General features: G+C 35.5%; 1 protein-coding gene across 4 annotated transcripts in view; it reads right to left on the bottom strand.

Moving 5' to 3' along the window:
• ZDHHC13 (zinc finger DHHC-type palmitoyltransferase 13) overlaps nt 1–18045 on the bottom strand; it is a 59270-nt gene that overhangs the window by 18114 nt on the left and 23111 nt on the right. The window contains exons 2-9 of one of the 4 annotated variants that reach the window (XM_003830468.5): nt 15128–15273; nt 11955–12077; nt 10592–10669; nt 8948–9092; nt 7488–7552; nt 5952–6114; nt 5588–5713; nt 2344–2477 (exon numbers count right to left, since the gene is read on the bottom strand). In XM_003830468.5, the coding sequence (XP_003830516.4) occupies nt 2344–2477; nt 5588–5713; nt 5952–6114; nt 7488–7552; nt 8948–9092; nt 10592–10669; nt 11955–12077; nt 15128–15273 (980 nt within the window). The remainder of the gene's footprint in view (nt 1–2343; nt 2478–5587; nt 5714–5951; nt 6115–7487; nt 7553–8947; nt 9093–10591; nt 10670–11954; nt 12078–15127; nt 15274–18045) is intronic. The other 3 variants (XM_008955922.4, XM_008955921.4, XM_034932283.3) reach the window with 3 other exon arrangements.

Genomic DNA, 18045 nt, shown 5'->3' with positions numbered 1-18045 from the left:
TTATGCATGAATATAGTTTACCTGAATATATTTTAAAATTTATTCCAGGAAAAAACAATGATTAACAGTAGGTATGAAGGGTTAAAAAAATTAGCTACCAGGATCATAACCATAATAATGGTAAGTTCATATTTGAGAAGAACTAAAGAATCCAAACTTTAGATGGTCAACATGCTGCCAAAATAGGCCAAATGAAACCCTTGCAACCTCCAGGGTATGGTCTGTCGGAGATCTTGCAGCAAAAAATGCATTTGACCAATTAGGTAATGCAATGAACTACTAATTTACAAGAGCCTGCTACCACTACATGTCCACTCCTGACAGGTGTCAGGTTAACAGCCCAGATCAATAAGCAACTGCCCTGTAATAATAGTAGTGTACTGTTGCTTTCCTCCATGAAATTGGGACCCTATAGAGGATTATGAGAAATAAGGGATGTATGAATAAAGTTGTCATATGCATTTGACTCACATTTGAATTGTGTCCATTTTTATAATGTAGGCTTCAACTACAATAAACGAATAACCAAACATAATCTCAAATGTTCCTATCCTAGGGGAGTAGATATTACCAGCCCTTGCTTCCTCTCTAAAAAAGGAGTGATGACTCTGATCCCTGGTGATTTGGCTTAAAATTTATTTAGAGCCCAAGTTAATCCAATTAGTGGAAAGTGAATAAATATCTCTAAGTTACAAGTTGTCTGAATAGCAGACAATTTTCGGCATTTTGCTATTTTTCAGAAATTTGAGTTTTCACATTACATTTAAATTCTAATTCATTTCCAGCCAATTGTCCTGCTCTTGGGTGATACAGTAGTAAGATTCCTCTAATACTTCATTTGCTCTTATGACAAAAGCAGGGCATGCTTATGCCAGAGAATGCTGGCAAGCGACAGAAAGACAGAGGAATACTCATAATCATAATCTGCAAAGAGCAACCCTGTATTTCCTTTTAGATTCTTTTCTATGGATCATCATCATTACATTTTTATTTCATTCAGTGAATGAAAATGTTTAACAGCAGAGACAAGTTTCCTGCTTTTATGGGCTTTACATTGCAGGAAAGTGATTAAGTGCTACAAGAAAATAAAACAGGGATGCAGCAGCGTCAGTCAGGAACGGCCTCACTAAGCAGATGACAGCTGAACTGAGGCCTGAATGACATATCCAACTATGAAAAGATAAGGTGTCACAACACTTCAGACAAAGACCCAAGCAAGGGCCAAGGCCCCAGGTGGGAATGAGCCTGATGTGTGAGAAAGAAGGTACAGTGCAATGAGGAGAAGGGGAAGAGAGGAAGTCGCTGGGGAGGGAATGAATCACATAATACCCCATAGGCAAGGAGTCTGGATTTTGTTCTGAGTACAAGAAAAAAGTTACTAGAGGGCTTTAAGCAGGGAGAAAAGAAAGAACTTATCTGCTTTTTAAAAGACTCCCTTGATTGCTAAGTGGGGGTAAACTCCAGGGGGATAAGAAGTCAAGAGACCAGTGAGGAGATTTGGTCTAGGATGAGAGTTGTGGAGATGGAGACAGGCAGGTAGGGAACACTTGGTAATGGGTTGGACATGGGAGGTGAGGAGAGGATGACAGTAATCCAAGCATGACACCCATATTCATTTGAGGAACTGGATGCCATTTGATTGAGAAAGGAAAGAGAGAAGAAGAGATGGGGGGTGATATGATTATTGAGTACTATGTGTCAGCTATAGCTCTATATGTTTACATGTGTTACCATGAGGCAGGCATTATCACAACAGTTAACCCTCATTTTATAGCAACTTGTTCAATGTCAGACTGTCATGTGGTAAAGCTTGACTTGAATTCAAGCAGTCTGACTCTTAACCATTAAGTATATATAATCATGTATAAATATTGTCCTAAAAATAAAACCATACCATATTTACTATTTTATAACCTCTCACAATTTAACTCAACTAAAAATGACTGACAGCAAAAATAACTAGCTTAAAATAAATTTAGAAAAAGGAAACAATTTCTGAAAAATGAGCAAAAATGCTTCAAGATGATTACAAAATCTTGAATAATTATGAAATGATTACAAAAATCTCCCCATCATTCACCAAAAATAACAATTAAAACGTGACCCAGGATATTTATTTTCCACCAATTGTCAAGTCAACCAAGTTACTGGGTTGAGCAATTTGCTTTCAGCCAAATAATATGCTACCAGAGCCCTTTCCTCCCATCCACCTGCAGGATGCTGTTATATGGTAAGTAATATTTACAGCATGATAAAAATCTGTGACTCCAGCTAACCAACAACAGAAATAAGAAATAAAATCAGAAACACAATAACCAGCCTTGCAAAAATTAACATACACACCTTGGAAACAAAGATGTCAGAAAAAACAGTGTTACTAGAAGACATCCTTTTAAAAGCCAAGAATCTGAATTGAAGTCCAATATGTATCCAACAGCCCACATGGTAATCACAGAAAGCATCAGCAGCAGGAAGAGCTATTAAGAGATGCAGAATTTTAGAACTTTATGGATTTTACCTTTTAAGTATCTAATAATATTGCAATATAAGAACTACTTCCAAAGTATATAATAACAATTAATACAACAACAAAGCTAACACAAAGTTTTCCTCTAAAATTGCTGATTGATAAATTTGAGGTTTGAGAGATTGTACATCTTGGAAACAATCTTTTTTTTTTTTTTTTTTTGAGATGAAGTTTCATTCTTGTTGCCCAGGCTGGAGCACAATGGTGCGATCTCGGCTCACTGCAACCTCTGTCTCCCGGGTTCAAGCGATTCTCCTGGCTCAGCCTCCCAAGTAGCTGGGATTACAGGCACCCACCACCATGCCTGGCTAATTTTTGTATATTTAGTAGAGACGGGGTTTCACTGTGTTGACCAGGCTGGTCTTGAACTTCTGACCTCAGGCGATCCACCTGCCTCGGCCTCCCAAAGTGGGAAACAACCTTTTAAAAGCCCTACATTTTATAAAATGTTACTTAAACATATTTTGTTTTGTTTTCTTCTCTACAAGAAATGGTGGTCTTTTAGAAAACTGTTAATGAGAGCTAAGATTTTTCAAAATAACTTCTTGCAAACAGTATTCTATATTGGAAAGCATAAAGCAAGCTCAAGGGACTACATAGAAATTAATACAAAAGACTCAATGAGGGAACTATAAGAGCTCCAACCTGGGCACTGCACCATGCCATCCCTAATGCAGAAGGTCAGATGCAACAGGTCTGCAGAAAAGATGAGCTATGTTTGGAGAACGTAGAATTTTAAATGCCTATGGACATCTAGGAGACAACCAGCTGGCAGTCAAAAGTAGGTCTAGCATTCTGGAAGACTTGAAATTTATCAGTACATAGGTGGTAAAGCCGTGAGTGAATAACATCCCAAAGACTGTGTGCAGGTAGAAAGGGGGCAGAATCTTAGCCAAAACAAACATTTAAGGGGAAAAAAGCAAAGTCACCAAAAATAACCAAGAACAACTGACCAGAAAGGCAGGATGAGAACCGGCAGAAAGAAAGGTTTCAGGGAATCCAGGGAAGAGAGTTTTGAGAAGGGGGATGTTCTCAGTGTCAAATGTCACATGGAGATCAAAGATTGAAATATATCCTCATGATGCTACTAATTCAGGTTTATTTTGGCAAAGTTAAAAGAATGAAACTTCTATGAAACAACAGTCTGACTGAATTGAAGCTGGGCCCCATGTTTGTGCAATGCAGTCTTTAATGACAAGATATGAGACCTTGAAAGCAAGCAGGGCTTCCTTCCTTCTTCTTCCATTTTCACCTCTCTAAGCCATATCTAGGAGTGGATAATTTCAAATGACATTAAATCTTTAAAATGTTTCCTATTCCAATTGGCATGATGACACAAAATGGGCTAGTTTAGATTCTTTTTAACGTAAATTTAGAATCTCCTAGCAACATAATCTCAGAACAGAGATAAGAATTAAATACGGATCTCAAAATTCTAAATCCTAGATATAACACTCTTACAGACAAGCTGCCCTATTCATTCAACAAATACTTGAGGGCATATTATATGCAAGGTACTATTCTAGGCACTTGGGACACATCAATGAATTTAAGATCTTTTTCTCACTTAAATTCTAGCTGGGGAAGATAGACAAATAAATATACTAAGTGAATTTTATAGTATATAAAAACCTGGATGACAAAGGGCCCTACAGGCCATCATAAAGACTTTGCTTTTACTCTGGGAGAAATGAGGAGACATCATAGGAATGTGAGCTGATAAGTGACATGACCTGACTTACATTTTAGAAGATTCATCTGCTGAACCAGCATGGCAGTGGTAGAGTGGTAAGAAGGGGTCAGATTCTGGACATAAACTGAAGGCTGAACTAGTTAACCCGTCTTTCTAATGGACTGCATATGTGGTATGACAAAAAAAAAAAAAAGGCGAAGACAGAGGAATGCTGGAGTTACCAGCTACTGAGATGGGGAAGGCTTGGCTTAGTCAGGGGAAGGGTGGGGAGGGTATCAGGAGATGCCTATTAGACATCAAAGCGGATGAGTAAAGTAGGTAATTGGATATATGAGCATGGAAAGGTCTAGACTAGAGAGACAAATATGGGAGTTATCAACATATAGATGGCATTTAGGGAATGAATAGATAGCAAGGAAGCTCAATAACAAAATCCTGGGGCACCCTACCAACAAGAGATGGGGGAGAAGTGGAGGAGCTGGCAAAGGAGACTGAGGAATAACCACTATTTCTTTCTCTCCCCACTCCACATGCCTAATGCAAAAGCAGTGTAGCATTCATGATGATCCTCTACATAAGAATACAGTGTCTGTTAATTTAGAATCACTCTGAAAGTACAATTACTAATTATTATTAATAAGATGATGGTATCATATTTGAAAACAATAGAAACAGTGGAATCAATCCAATATTCCATTTTAACAATTTAAATAGTATTCACTTCTATGACTTAGATTTTCTTAGCCATTCATGAGAATAACCTGAAGTTTCTAACGTTTTCCATTATTCAGTTCATTTTAAAGTTTAGAGGAACACCACTCAGAATTGCTAAGCTAAAAAGATGAATAAAATTTGGATTTAATCTCTCAAAATTCCAGTGTTTTCTTTTATGAAGTGATATCATATGCCTAAAGTTTTCAACACTATCATTTTTAAAGTCCTTATGATTCTAAGGAAACATTGTAAATGTTATTATTTTCTTTTCGAGAAATAAAATTTTAGTAAGGAATAAACTATTCCTACAAGCTTCTATAAAACTCCTTGCAACAAGGTGTTTTTCCCATTGTGTCTCTAAAAATCAAAACCTTTTGCATTTCAATACATTCATTAAATAAATGTGGAAGTACACAATGATATTCATAAGGTAACAAGCAGTTTTAGAGCATCTAGTTGAGGACCAACAATAAATAGCCAACGAAAGTGCCAAATTTCCAACTTTGGGTAATAGGATGCAGGGGAAAGATATAGTCAGAAGATATAATGCAGCAAAAAGCCAACTCTCTGGTTTCCTCTGATGCCTTAATAAACAAAACCAAATGAACAAAAAAAGTCATCTATCCCATAGAAAAGACCCCATATGAAAATACCTCGCATTTCTGCAGCCACCTCCAAAGTCTGAACTTTTGGTTGGCTCTCATTTTGGCTTCTGTTTTTAGCATATGAATAATGAGCTGATTTTTGTTTTGTAGAGCCATATCAAGAGGTGTTTCTCCCTTAAAAAAGAGTGGGGTAAAAAGTTTAAAAGTATTTTTAATATATTATGAGTGCTAAACTTTTTTTAAACACACCAGAATCATAGACTCAACACATTATTCCAAGGATAGCCAGCTATTATCATTTATATCTATCTTGGGGTAACTGAAAACAAATATATAGCTTATCTTTACGTTAATTTATCAATCTTCTAACTCAAGATATAATAAACTAAGGGAGATAAATACCTGGCCATACCTTAACATTCTGGATATCCAGGCTAGAACCAGCTTCCAAAAGCTTATCAACTGCATTAACATTTCCTGCTGCAACTGCCCAGTGAAGTGGAGTGTTTTGGTGTATTTTATCAACCACATTGAGAGAAGGATTAAACTTTAAAAGAAATCCAGTTGGTTCTGGCCTGTCTCAAAATAATAAAATACCAAGAGGCATTAACAGAGATGATGACTTAAGGAGTAAATGCAAATTATGAATCTTTTAAGATAATGCCATCAATTAACCATTCAGTTAAGTATTCAGAACTGAGAAACTTCTTTGTACTGAGTTCTATTCTAGGTACTAATAGGAGATTAAAAAAAAAGACATCTATTAAATGATGACCTGCTATATAGATAGATAATTTTAACAATGCAGTGGAATAACTGCTTTTGTTTTTCAAACTTTTCCTTTCATATTGTTGTTCTATTGGCTAACACTTTTCTTTGAATATAGATTTAACTTTAGCCAATATTAAATGCTATGCTATTTATTCAATTAAAGACTAAATGTATGTCTTAGTTGAGGAGCTAACTTCATACTCTCCATCAAATCAACTGTTAAATAAAGGAGGTATAAATTATGTCCTAAAATATTTGTATATCTTAGAAAGTTACGGACTAGAAGACAGAATTCAGTAAAATATTTTTACTTTACCAATACCTTTCCTTCCTTCATGACCACTGAAGAGATTCTTTTAATAAAACAATATTCTACTTTATTTATTCCATCAATATCTTTATAGAGATTATACCTGACTTCAGATTTACCAGCAAAGAAGAGAAAATGCTTTTTAATAAAATTCTACCTCCAGTCCTACCATTCCATGAACAAAAAGGAAATAGCATTAGAACTAACACAGTTCCTAGAACAGAAGTCCTAAGTACAAGCAAAATCAGAGATTCAATACAACATAGAAACAAACTGCTAAAGTGAGAACTGTCGCAAGTATCTGCTTAGATAAATACCAGAAGTTGAACTATACAGTGGTCATTAATCATGTGTTTATAGAAATAAATACACAGAAAAACTTGAATATGTAAGTGCCTGATCTGAACATACAGACTCTTTTCAGTTAATGATATTTTCAAAGTAGTCAAGAATGATGTCAGAGAATCTCAAAATTTAATATTTTCCAGAAAGCAGATTTATCACTTAGATTTCAAATTATGAGAACATTTAAAATTATAGCCATTTTTTTTAAAGCCAAAGGAAGAAATATAAGTTATGTTAACAAGTATATTTCAAGGTATATCTATTTGTTAGGTAAGGAAATTTTTTTCTTATTAGTAGCTTTCAAACTTTTTGCCAAAGCTATCAGAAAAGAGAAAATGTATTTCAAGGCTGCTTTTCTAACTATAACTACCTTAAAAGTCGATTATCACAGTCTCAGTGTGAAAAATCTTATTTTCTTCAATGTACTATCATCTCACATAGACACAGATACTTAAAATTACATACACAGAAAAGAAATAGTTGGAACCAAGAATGAGATTGAGCGGACTAAATTAAACTCACCCAATTACTTTGTGAGCTGATAACATGAGAGGTGTCTGCCCATTTACATCTGTCATATTCACACTCTATTCAAAAAGAAGACAATTAGCATAACTGTAAATACACTCAAAAGTCTATTTGTTCTCTTAATAGAAATATCTCTTTAATACATTCAATACTACCATTATTTCTACATAAGGGGCTCAAATATCATTTGATAAAAAGAATGTTTTGCTCACTTCCATAGGGTAAAAACCCATGGATTTCCACAAAATATTTTTAAAAAGAAAATCTGAATATATAATGTAAAGTGTTATATGATGTGAACACAGTTAAGGGAAAGAGTAAAATGTTGATAGCTACCATCAAATACAAGAGATGGTAGAGACCTTAAAAGTCACCTAGTTGAGACCTTAGTTGACACATTAATTCGCATTATCATTTCTTATACAAAGTCATTCAGTATCTACTCAAACACTTCCAGTAAATAGTGAACTCCCTATCTTCTGAGGCAACTTGTCTTTCTGGACTTATCATATTAAGTTTTAAATAGTAAAATATGAAAATTTCCTTTCTATTTTCTGGAACACAGGAAAAAAAAGGAAATCATATTTCCATGAGGATACAATCCTTTTAATAAGACAGGTCTAGGTTTAAGGTATACAGCAATGGTTTCAGCTAAGCCAAAGAAAAACAGTTTCAGCTTCTGAAGATTCTTATGGGCCTTGGAGGAACAGGACTTGGGAAGGCACCCAAAGAGAAGCAGACAGGACTCTTCCTCATATATTTATATTTTTCCAACAATGAAACCTAGGAGGTTATAATTCTACTTCAATCAGCTAAGTCTGAGAGAAAGTGCTTATCTAAAGGGAGCACAATCATTCCAACAGCATTTGTGCAAACACGTTTTCATGCCTTTTACAGGCAAGTCTGCTAATACATAAACTACTTTGCTACCAGAAAACATATTCCAGGCAAGTATAATTGACAGTGAAACTTACAATAACCTATAATTTAACCTGTGCCTCTCAAGGCAAGTCAATTTTCATGGAATTACTTTAGAGAACAATAAGAAACATACATTCAAATTGGCCTCCCATTTGGGCTCAAATAATGAAAGCAAATGATGGGTTAATTTAGTGATTTGACTACCATTTTTATATTCAACTAGAAGAAAAATACAGGCTTTGAAGTCATGTTTTTGAGAAACTCTGCAAATTACTGGGTTCATAAGAAAAACTATTACCAGCTTACAAGTTTCAGAAACATCTATTATACGTTACTGAGCTAAATGACCTGTCCTTTTCCCTCCAATGAAGCTGAAAAGCAGTATTCAATAGCTAAACGTACTGAGGCTAATATCTGAATATCTGGATATCCATTAACCTCCACTTTAAAAATGAGAAGAGACTACTACTAATAATTTCCCCAACCTCTTCAGATGATAAAAACTGGAGTATAAGACACATTTCAGAACATACCTGTCCCTTTGAGATGAGATATGCTATAATAGGCATGTGTTGAAACAATACTGCCAGGTGGATGCTGCTGAATCCCTCTCCATCAATAAGAGTGGGGTCTGCACCACGCTGGAGTAATAATATGACCATAGGTAAATGTCCTTGTCTGCAAATAGAAGACAAAAAGCCATTCTGTAGCATGCAGAAAAAGCAAAAAGTCAGGAAGAGACTGATATTCCTAAGACATGAGGGATTTTGGTTACATATAAAAAATATTTCCTAACAGTAAGATTTTTGAAACAATGGTGATTGTCCAAACGTTTTTAACTTAGATGCTGCAAACTTAGAACTATATGGATAATCATTCTCGTTGTTTTTTGTTTTTTTGAGACAGAGTCTCGCTCTGTGACCCAGGCTGGAGTGCAGTGGCACGATCTCAGCTCACTGCAACATCTGCCTCCCAGGTTCAAGTGGTTCTCCTGCCTCAGCGGGGACTACAGGCGCATGCCACCATGCCCACCTAATTTTTTGTATTTTTAGTAGAGATGGGGTTTCATTGTGTTAGCCAGGATGGTCTCGATCTCCTGACCTCATGATCTGCCTGCCTGGGCCTCCCAAAGTGCTGGGATTACAGGCATGAGCCACTGCACCCGGCCTGGATAATCATTCTTGAGTGCAAGTGATAAACTTGATAACTTCCCAATCTACCTTAAACCTGACCTTCACACTACCATACGTGAATAATAATTCTTTATGACATGGTAACAATGAAGATTCTAAGACACTTAGATGTCACTGTCATTTTAAAATAAAAAAATCATAAGCCAGATATACAGAAATATAATATTCATAAACTATGGGTTTACTGTGATAATATTAAGAGCTATATATTCATATGCTTTTCTTATGCTTGACTATGGTTCATTTTTCATGTAAAGTACTGTACCTCAGTAGCTTAAAGGGCATGAAGTAACCCTAGAGTTTCAAAACTCTTAGCTATGGAGAAAAGATTCAACTCCTTGACTTACATGAACAATTATTCACTTCAGTTTCAGATTCCTGTCAACCCCACCAACCACCAAGAGTGGAGTTTAAATTAATAAAAGAAACTGATATGTATTCAAGACTTATTAACTTCAGTTTCAGATGGCCAACATACAATAGAGAAAAAAGGAGAGTGACCACACAATATAAATGTTCTAAGTTGATCTACTCAAAATTTCTTGTTAATCCTGCAACAACTTTTAAAAGAGTTGACTCATTTGGCCCTAAGATATAGAGATATACTTCACATTTAAGAGGAAACTCACCTCTGAAATAAAATCGTAAATTTCTAAATAGACATCTGTCATAAGCCTGAACTGACTGAGTTTGCAGTTCACTGAACTACTATTTTTATTTATGTTACCAAGTATGAAAATTATTTATTCTAATTACAAAAAAGAAACTATAAAACACATATTTGAGTTGGATAATCATAATGAAGCCCTAAATTAAATATCGAAAACATCCTTTCTGCAAACTCTTTAAAGCTGAAATTTATTTTTAAATAAAGGGGGGGAAAAAAAGAAAAGACAGCCTTTCAAATCGTCTATAACTGATTTTTTATATGGTGACCACTAGCTACATGTGGCTATTTAATTTCAGCGTTCAAAGAAACCTTACCGGATGGCCCAGTGAAGAGGAGTTGAATTTAAATCTCCACCCAACTGATCTACAACAGCACCTTTTGAAATATAAAACCTGTTAAAAGCAGACACAAATGAAAATAAGATTTGAAACTTAAGCTTCATATTGAGAAAGAAAATACTAATTTTTTCATAGTAATAAATATGTTGGAGAACAAATTATGATAGTAATAATCCCTAAAACACCCAGATCTATAGAAATATGAAAGGTTCACATGGCAGAATCAGACAAATCCCTGATGAAACATCCTTAGGATGTAAATTAGTCCTGCTGTAATTAGCATTCCATTATAACTTACATATCAAATACATCATAACTACTCTCTGCATAGTCTAACTACCGCAGCACTCTTGAAATTGTTTATATTCAAAAGGTTTAGGATCAAACAGATATTCTTACTTGACTGGAAGGAGAAAGGTAAAGTTATGTCACCTTCAACAGTTTAAAAGTAGAATTACTATGTGGGAATGAATTTTAAAAGTAAGTAGTAAAGAATTAATTTAAAATCCTTTTGGAAAAGTTAGACATTTTGAGTGTTTTGCCCTGTATTTAGGGTACAGAGATGAGAGGCACTGTATAAGGTGGACATATAAGGTAATGAGACTGATTTTCTTCTATGGTTTATAGGAATTAGTCTCATTACTTCAAAGTTGAGCTTCATACATCATATTATCTAAATACCATGCCAGTTTATTTCCACAGAAGAGGAGTTTGCCTGTGAGTATTCATGTGTGTTAGAACATTTTAAACCTTAATAAATTTCTTAAACTTTGAGGATTTTAAATATCTAATCCTATAACACAAAATATACACACATTCACATACACATGTACATTTTACACGTTAAGCTGTTTAAAAGAAACAATGGGTAGGCAGTAGTGCTTCATGAAGGGGAAATATTTTATACAATCCAATACATGCCCACTTAAAAGTATATTCTATATTTAGTTTTTTTAAAAGGTTAAATCTCCTATCTATTCTTCGTGGTATTAAAATGTAAAATATTTCAATGCTTCTTCTAAACTAGATGAGACTTCCCATTCTCTTCTGAAAAAGTTTATTATACTTTTCCTTTTTTAAAAAATGTTCACTTTTACTTTCTAAACTTTATGATTGGCCCCCTTGGCTTTATCTCTAATTTTCCCTTTTGGATCAACCAGGCATGGTCTCTAAGGTCCTTTTCAACTTTATAATAACCAACGTGTGTGGCAGAAAAAGTTTCGGGTGTTCTTTTACACGAGGATTACACATGGTTCAATACCCATACTTAAAGAAAAAGATAAATGAAGGAGAGGTCTAAAATTATAAATACACAATTAACACATATATCCCATCTTACTTTACAAGATCCAGTCTGTTGTTAATAGCAGCCCAATGAAGAAGCGACACATTTTCTTTATCTGGTTGCCTGACATCATATCCTGCTTCTACCAACTCTTTACATCGTTCAAAAATTCCGTATCTCAAGTAAGAAAAAAAAAGCATAATTGATACAATTAAAATCATTTCAAATATCAAAATTTCTTCACTTTACTATATCTTTTCACTATCCAAACTGCCTTTCAGTCAACACAGAAATATAATAATTAACAAAGACATGCATAGACAGGACACAGTATAAAGCCAAACAGCAAAAGGAAACCTGGTTTATGTACTGATCAGATTAATCTCTTTGGAGTTGAACTTGACTTTCTTAAGTAAACTTTAAACTTACATTGCCTTCCTTCAATAAGTTTCATCTGATCTCCACTATGTGCCAGAAACACCTGGTGCCAATTCCTGACAATAATCTTACCCCTGAATCAAACCAAGCCCATGCAATAATCTCACAATAAGGGATAAAGACTAAAAGCAAACTTAGAATGGGATAAATTCCACAACGAAATATGGAAAGAATATAGGTATAGCAGAGGAACAAATGATTAGCCCTTCCTGAAGGAGATGAAACTAAGCTATATTTTATAGGTTGACAAAAGGCATTTCAGGCAGAGGAAGCAGCATGTACAAAAATCAGCAATGTGAAACTACATGGATGTTCAGAGAAATAAAAGCAATTTAACATTGCTAAAGCATAAAGCATGAGAGGGAATGGTGAGACATGAGGTCAGACGCAATAGGCAAAGATCACATGGGCCTTCTGTGCTATGCTATGAAGTTTAGCTTTATGTACAGTTCAATGGGAAACCAATAAAGGGTTTTAAAGAGGAAAGCACTCAGACTTTGAGTTTTAAGAAAGATCACATTGGAGGCAGTATGGAAGCTGCTTAGAGCAGGGTGAGGACAGAGAGTGAAATACCAATTTAGAGATTATTGCAATAAATAGAGGTGAGAGACAATGAGAGCCTAAAGTAAGAGAGAAGCAATAGGAATAGAAAAGAAATGATGGGCTTGAGAGAGATTTAACTACTAGTTAATCAGTTAAATAGTATAGCATTAAAAAGAGGTATTTCATAGAGAAATTATAGCATTAAAAAGACATATTTCATAGAGAATAAAGAGGTAAATCATTTATTAGCAATATTTCTTTTTTTTTTTTTTTTTTTTTGAGATGGAGTCTTGCTTTGTCACCCAGGCTGGAGTGCAGTGGCGCAATCTCAGCTCACTTCAACCTCTGTCTCCCAGGTTGAAGCGATTCTCCTGCCTCAGCCTCCCAGGTAGCTGGGATTACAGGCGTGTGCCACGACACCAGGCTAATTTTTGTATTTTTAATAGGTTTCACCACGTTAGCCAGGCTGGTCTCGAAGTCCTGACCTCAGGTAATCTGCCCACCTCGGCCTCCCAAAGTGCTGGGATTACAGGCGTGAGCCACCACACCCGGCCTATTAGCAATATTTCTATGAAGTCCCAACTGATCCTTTAGCACTTTCTTTAAAACTTATTTCTACTTAAAACTACCTGAAAGTTTCAATAAGCCCGCAAGGATCAAAAAACAAACCAAATGGCAGAATTGTCTGTTTCTCACACTGTAAATTAGAATAATTTCTGCCTTACCAAAATACGCGTGTGTGTGTGTGCGTGTGTGTGTCCTTTTGGCATTTTTAAAAGAGTAAATTTTTGAAAATGACACACATACATTTACACTCTCCATCTTTTAAATGTCAACTTTAACATTTTACTGGAAAATAAATACTCCCTTTGTTTTAGAAACATAATAAGAATATACATTCAGGTTTTGCTGGTTTAGAAAACACACACACACACACTCCATAGCTCTCTATGCCCTTCCCAGATACTACCTACAGGTCTCCCGACAACCACTTGAGAAGTTCCAGGACCTGAAGAAAATTTTAGGAAAGACATAAAATGTGAGTTTTTACTGAGATTCCCTCTAAAAAGAGCCTAATTTCTGACATTTATCTTAAGAGTTTTATGGGCAACAGGGAAAGATTTAAATGTTTCCATCCTAATTAAAGCAAATATTTACCTTAAGAATACGCTCATCTTTGTACAAATAAAATATAAACAATATCAAATAACATTCACCTAAAAGAGTGGTTCCCAAGGCCTCTAGAGTTAATATAAATTGGTAATTAGAATACTCAAATAATTGTCAATATATTTTTTAATTAACATAGACAATACATTAGTCCATATCAAGGCCAAATAGGCTAATTAATCTCCAAACATCTTTGCTTCTGATAGAAATTATATCAAGTTAGTATAGTAACATTAGTTCCCCTCAGGCTGATTAGATTGGCATGATTTTTATTTGATGGGCAATCTGCTGGGCAGATTTATGTTTGATTACTACAAAAATGGATTAATACTTGATGTAGTCTGATGAACAAAATACTTCAAAATTTGCTCAATGTCAAGAGGTGTGATAGATTTTAATAATCAACAAGATCCATGAAGGTGAAAATGTTGGAAATAATTGACTTAATGCAAATACCCACATATGGAGATCTTAAGGGGAAACTTTCAAAATGTACTTCCATATCCAGTGCAAGCAAAACAACACACTATGTGTTTCAAGTGGTCAGAGAACATATTTCCACCTTACCTTACCGTATTTCTTCTAGTTAATCCAGCACAACAAGCACATGGAAAGTACTCAAGAAATAAATGATTTTTAAAAATATCTATAAACGTGTAAGTCGGTATTTTTCATTCCATCTACCTATTCAGGTTGTAGTATATTTTAAAAGACTTAGATTTGTGTTTCAAATAAAGAGTTTGGCTTAGTGTCATTTAAAATCATCCATTCATTCAAGGAACATTTATTGGGTACCTTACACAAGAAGGAACTGTGCAAAAGCACTGGAGCTACAAAGATGAAGACATGCTTTTGCTAAGAAGCTGCCTACAATCTAATGGGACGTCCTGGTACATAAACAGCTCAGGTACACTGTACTAAGTACTGTGGTGTTGGTATGACAAATATACTGGTGCTGGTGTTAACTACTATTACAAAGTTAAGAGAGGTAAACATATGAAGCTCCATGAACTACACATACATTACTATTAATTCTAGAGAACATAAGGATAAACCAAAGCATTTGGAAGACTTACTGAGTAGCTTTGACAATGTCACAGTTACTAGAGTCCTCTATAAGAGGAAGAGCTTCTCTTACATTGGCAAGTTCTCTGTTTTCATGTGCACAGATGCCATATCGACCAAATCCTGGAGGGTGGGGGCCATGGCTGTGATTCCTGCACTGAAGAGTAAGAGTCATTTGACAAAGCATGAATTAATGTCACACTCAATTACATAATGAAGCATTTGCTACTATCAACAATATCTATATTAATAAATTACATTTTTTGGAGTTTTAGAAGTGTATCCTGAGAATGACTTGAACCCAGGAGGCGGAGGTTGTAGTAAGCTGAGATCACACCATTGCATTCCAGCCTGGGTGACAGAGTGAGACTCTGTCTCAAAAAAAAAAGAAAAAAAAAGTGTATCCTAAGGAAGATTTTCTTTATCTTAATTCTGTTCAGTAGAAAAGATGCTTACTATTACAAAAAATCCAAATTACATATTTTGTTCATAAAACAAAGGTCATCTGAAAAGGCACAGATGGACCTTGTTACTTGTAGTGGGCAGAGGACCATTGCTACTGACTTGGTAAGAAGTTTGCCAGGCCTCTACTTTTTGGAGTTGTGGTGGGCATACCCTAAGAATATCCTCGAACCCCCCAATTAATCAAGTTCTCATATAATTCCTTCCTCTTGAGCACAGGCAGAACTCGTGACTTGTTTCTAGGCAATGGAATATGGCAAAGGTGATGAGACAATTACTCCCATGGTCATGTTATATCAGACTCTGTCTTAGCCAACTGAAGCAAGAGATTCTTTTGCTGGCCTTGAAAAAGTAAGCTGCCATGATATGCGAGGGCCTGTGAGAGAGCCACATAACAAGGAACTGTGGGCAGTCTTCAGGAGTGAAAACAGTCCTTGCTGACAACTAGTAAGAAAATGAGACTTTGATCATACAACAGCAAGAAACTGAATTCTGCTAATAACCAAATGAACTAGAAAGAGGACCCCAAGCTCAGCCTTGATGTCAACTGTGAGAGACCCTTAGCAGAGGATCCAGCTAAGCCATGCCTAGACTCCTGACAAACAGAAACCATGAGATAATAAATAGGTGTTACGCAGTGGCCTGCTAGCTCAGTTGGTTAAAGCACAGCGCTAATAACTAGGTGCTGTTTTAACCCACTAAATGCGTGGTAATTTGTTATGCAGTAATGGGTAACTAATACAGAAGTGACTGCAGAATTTGGGAGGGTAAAAAGAATGACTGCCAAGATAGTCCCATTAGCTGAATCAACAAATGTTACATTCAGATCACCTATTAGAAGCAGCAGCATATGGCAATTTTTCTTTAAACAATTATCTCAGATTTGTCATTCAAACTAATTTGAGTGTTTCTAATCTCAAACACTGAGCTTAGACCTTAGCAGAAAACCAATACAGGATTCGCTAATATTAAAAAAAAAAAAAATAGCCCACAAAAATCTAAGATCAATTATCCGTTCTGTGGATTATGAATACATTTTATTTCTCCTTTCCATTACTACAGCCTTTTGGGTTCATTATCACCTCTAGGGCAGACGGGTAGATGATCAATTAAGATGAGCAATTTTGACACTTGTTGACAACTTTGCTAAAATATTTGGTGGACAAGCAGGCAGGCAGAGGGAGTTAAAATCTTTAGCACAAATGATGCTCACTAAATCACTTTAACACCCCTAAACAAAGACTTAGTTTTACTTGAGAAAAGGACTCCTTCAGCTAAAGATGTGGGAAGATCAAAGTTTCTGTTTCCTAAAAGCACAAATATACCAAATGTACATATTATTTCCATATATTCTAAATACATTTTGAAAAGACTCTACAGTGTGACCCTAATCACAGTGATATCTTTGACTACTCATTTACATAATAACCAATCTTCTAATCTCATAAGCTATTCAGATTTCCAAGTAGAAATAGATTCCTATTAATCAACTTTAATAAAACATATTATATTGCATTCTCTAAAGAAATGATACCTTAAAGAGAAACCTCCCTGAATCAGTACATTTTTTTTCTTTTTTTTTATTATTATAATACTTTTAAGTTTCAGGGTACATGTGCACAATGTGCAGGTTAGTTACATATGTATACATGTGCAATGCTGGTGCGCTGCACCCACTAACTCATCATCTAGCATTAGGTATATCTCCCAATGCTATCCCTCCCCCCTCCCCCCACCCCACAACAGTCCCCAGAGTATGATGTTCCCCTTCCTGTGTCCATGTGTTCTCATTGTTCAATTCCCACCTATGAGTGAGAATATGCGGTGTTTGGTTTTTTGTTCTTGCGATAGTTTACTAAGAATGATGATTTCCGATTTCATCCATGTCCCTACAAAGGACGTGAACTTATCATTTTTTATGGCTGCATAGTATTCCATGGTGTGTATGTGCCACATTTTCTTAATCCAGTCTATCATTGTTGGACATTTGGGTTGGTTCCAAGTCTTCACTATTGTGAATAATGCCGCAATAAACATACGTGTGCATGTGTCTTTATAGCAGCATGATTTATAGTCCTTTGGGTATATATCCAGTAATGGGATGGCTGGGTCAAATGGTATTTCTAGTTCTAGATCCCTGAGGAATCGCCACACTGACTTCCACAATGATTGAACTAGTTTACAGTTCCACCAACAGTTTAAAAGTGTTCCTATTTCTCCACATCCTCTCCAGCATTTGTTGTTTCCTGACTTTTTAATGATTGCCATTCTAACTGGTGTGAGATGGTATCTCATTGTGGTTTTGATTTGCATTTTTCTGATGGCCAGTGATGGTGAGCATTTTTTCATGTGTCTTTTGGCTGCATAAATGTCTTCTTTTGAGAAGTGACTGTTCATGTCCTTCACCCACTTTTTGATGGGGTTGTTTTTTTCTTGTAAATTTGTTGGAGTTCATTGTAGATTCTGG

Source organism: Pan paniscus, chromosome 9 (genome assembly GCF_029289425.2).
Source record: "Pan paniscus chromosome 9, NHGRI_mPanPan1-v2.0_pri, whole genome shotgun sequence".
In the NCBI taxonomy this organism is placed as follows: Eukaryota; Metazoa; Chordata; class Mammalia; order Primates; family Hominidae; genus Pan; species Pan paniscus.
This window is presented reverse-complemented; position numbering and strand designations above follow the sequence as displayed.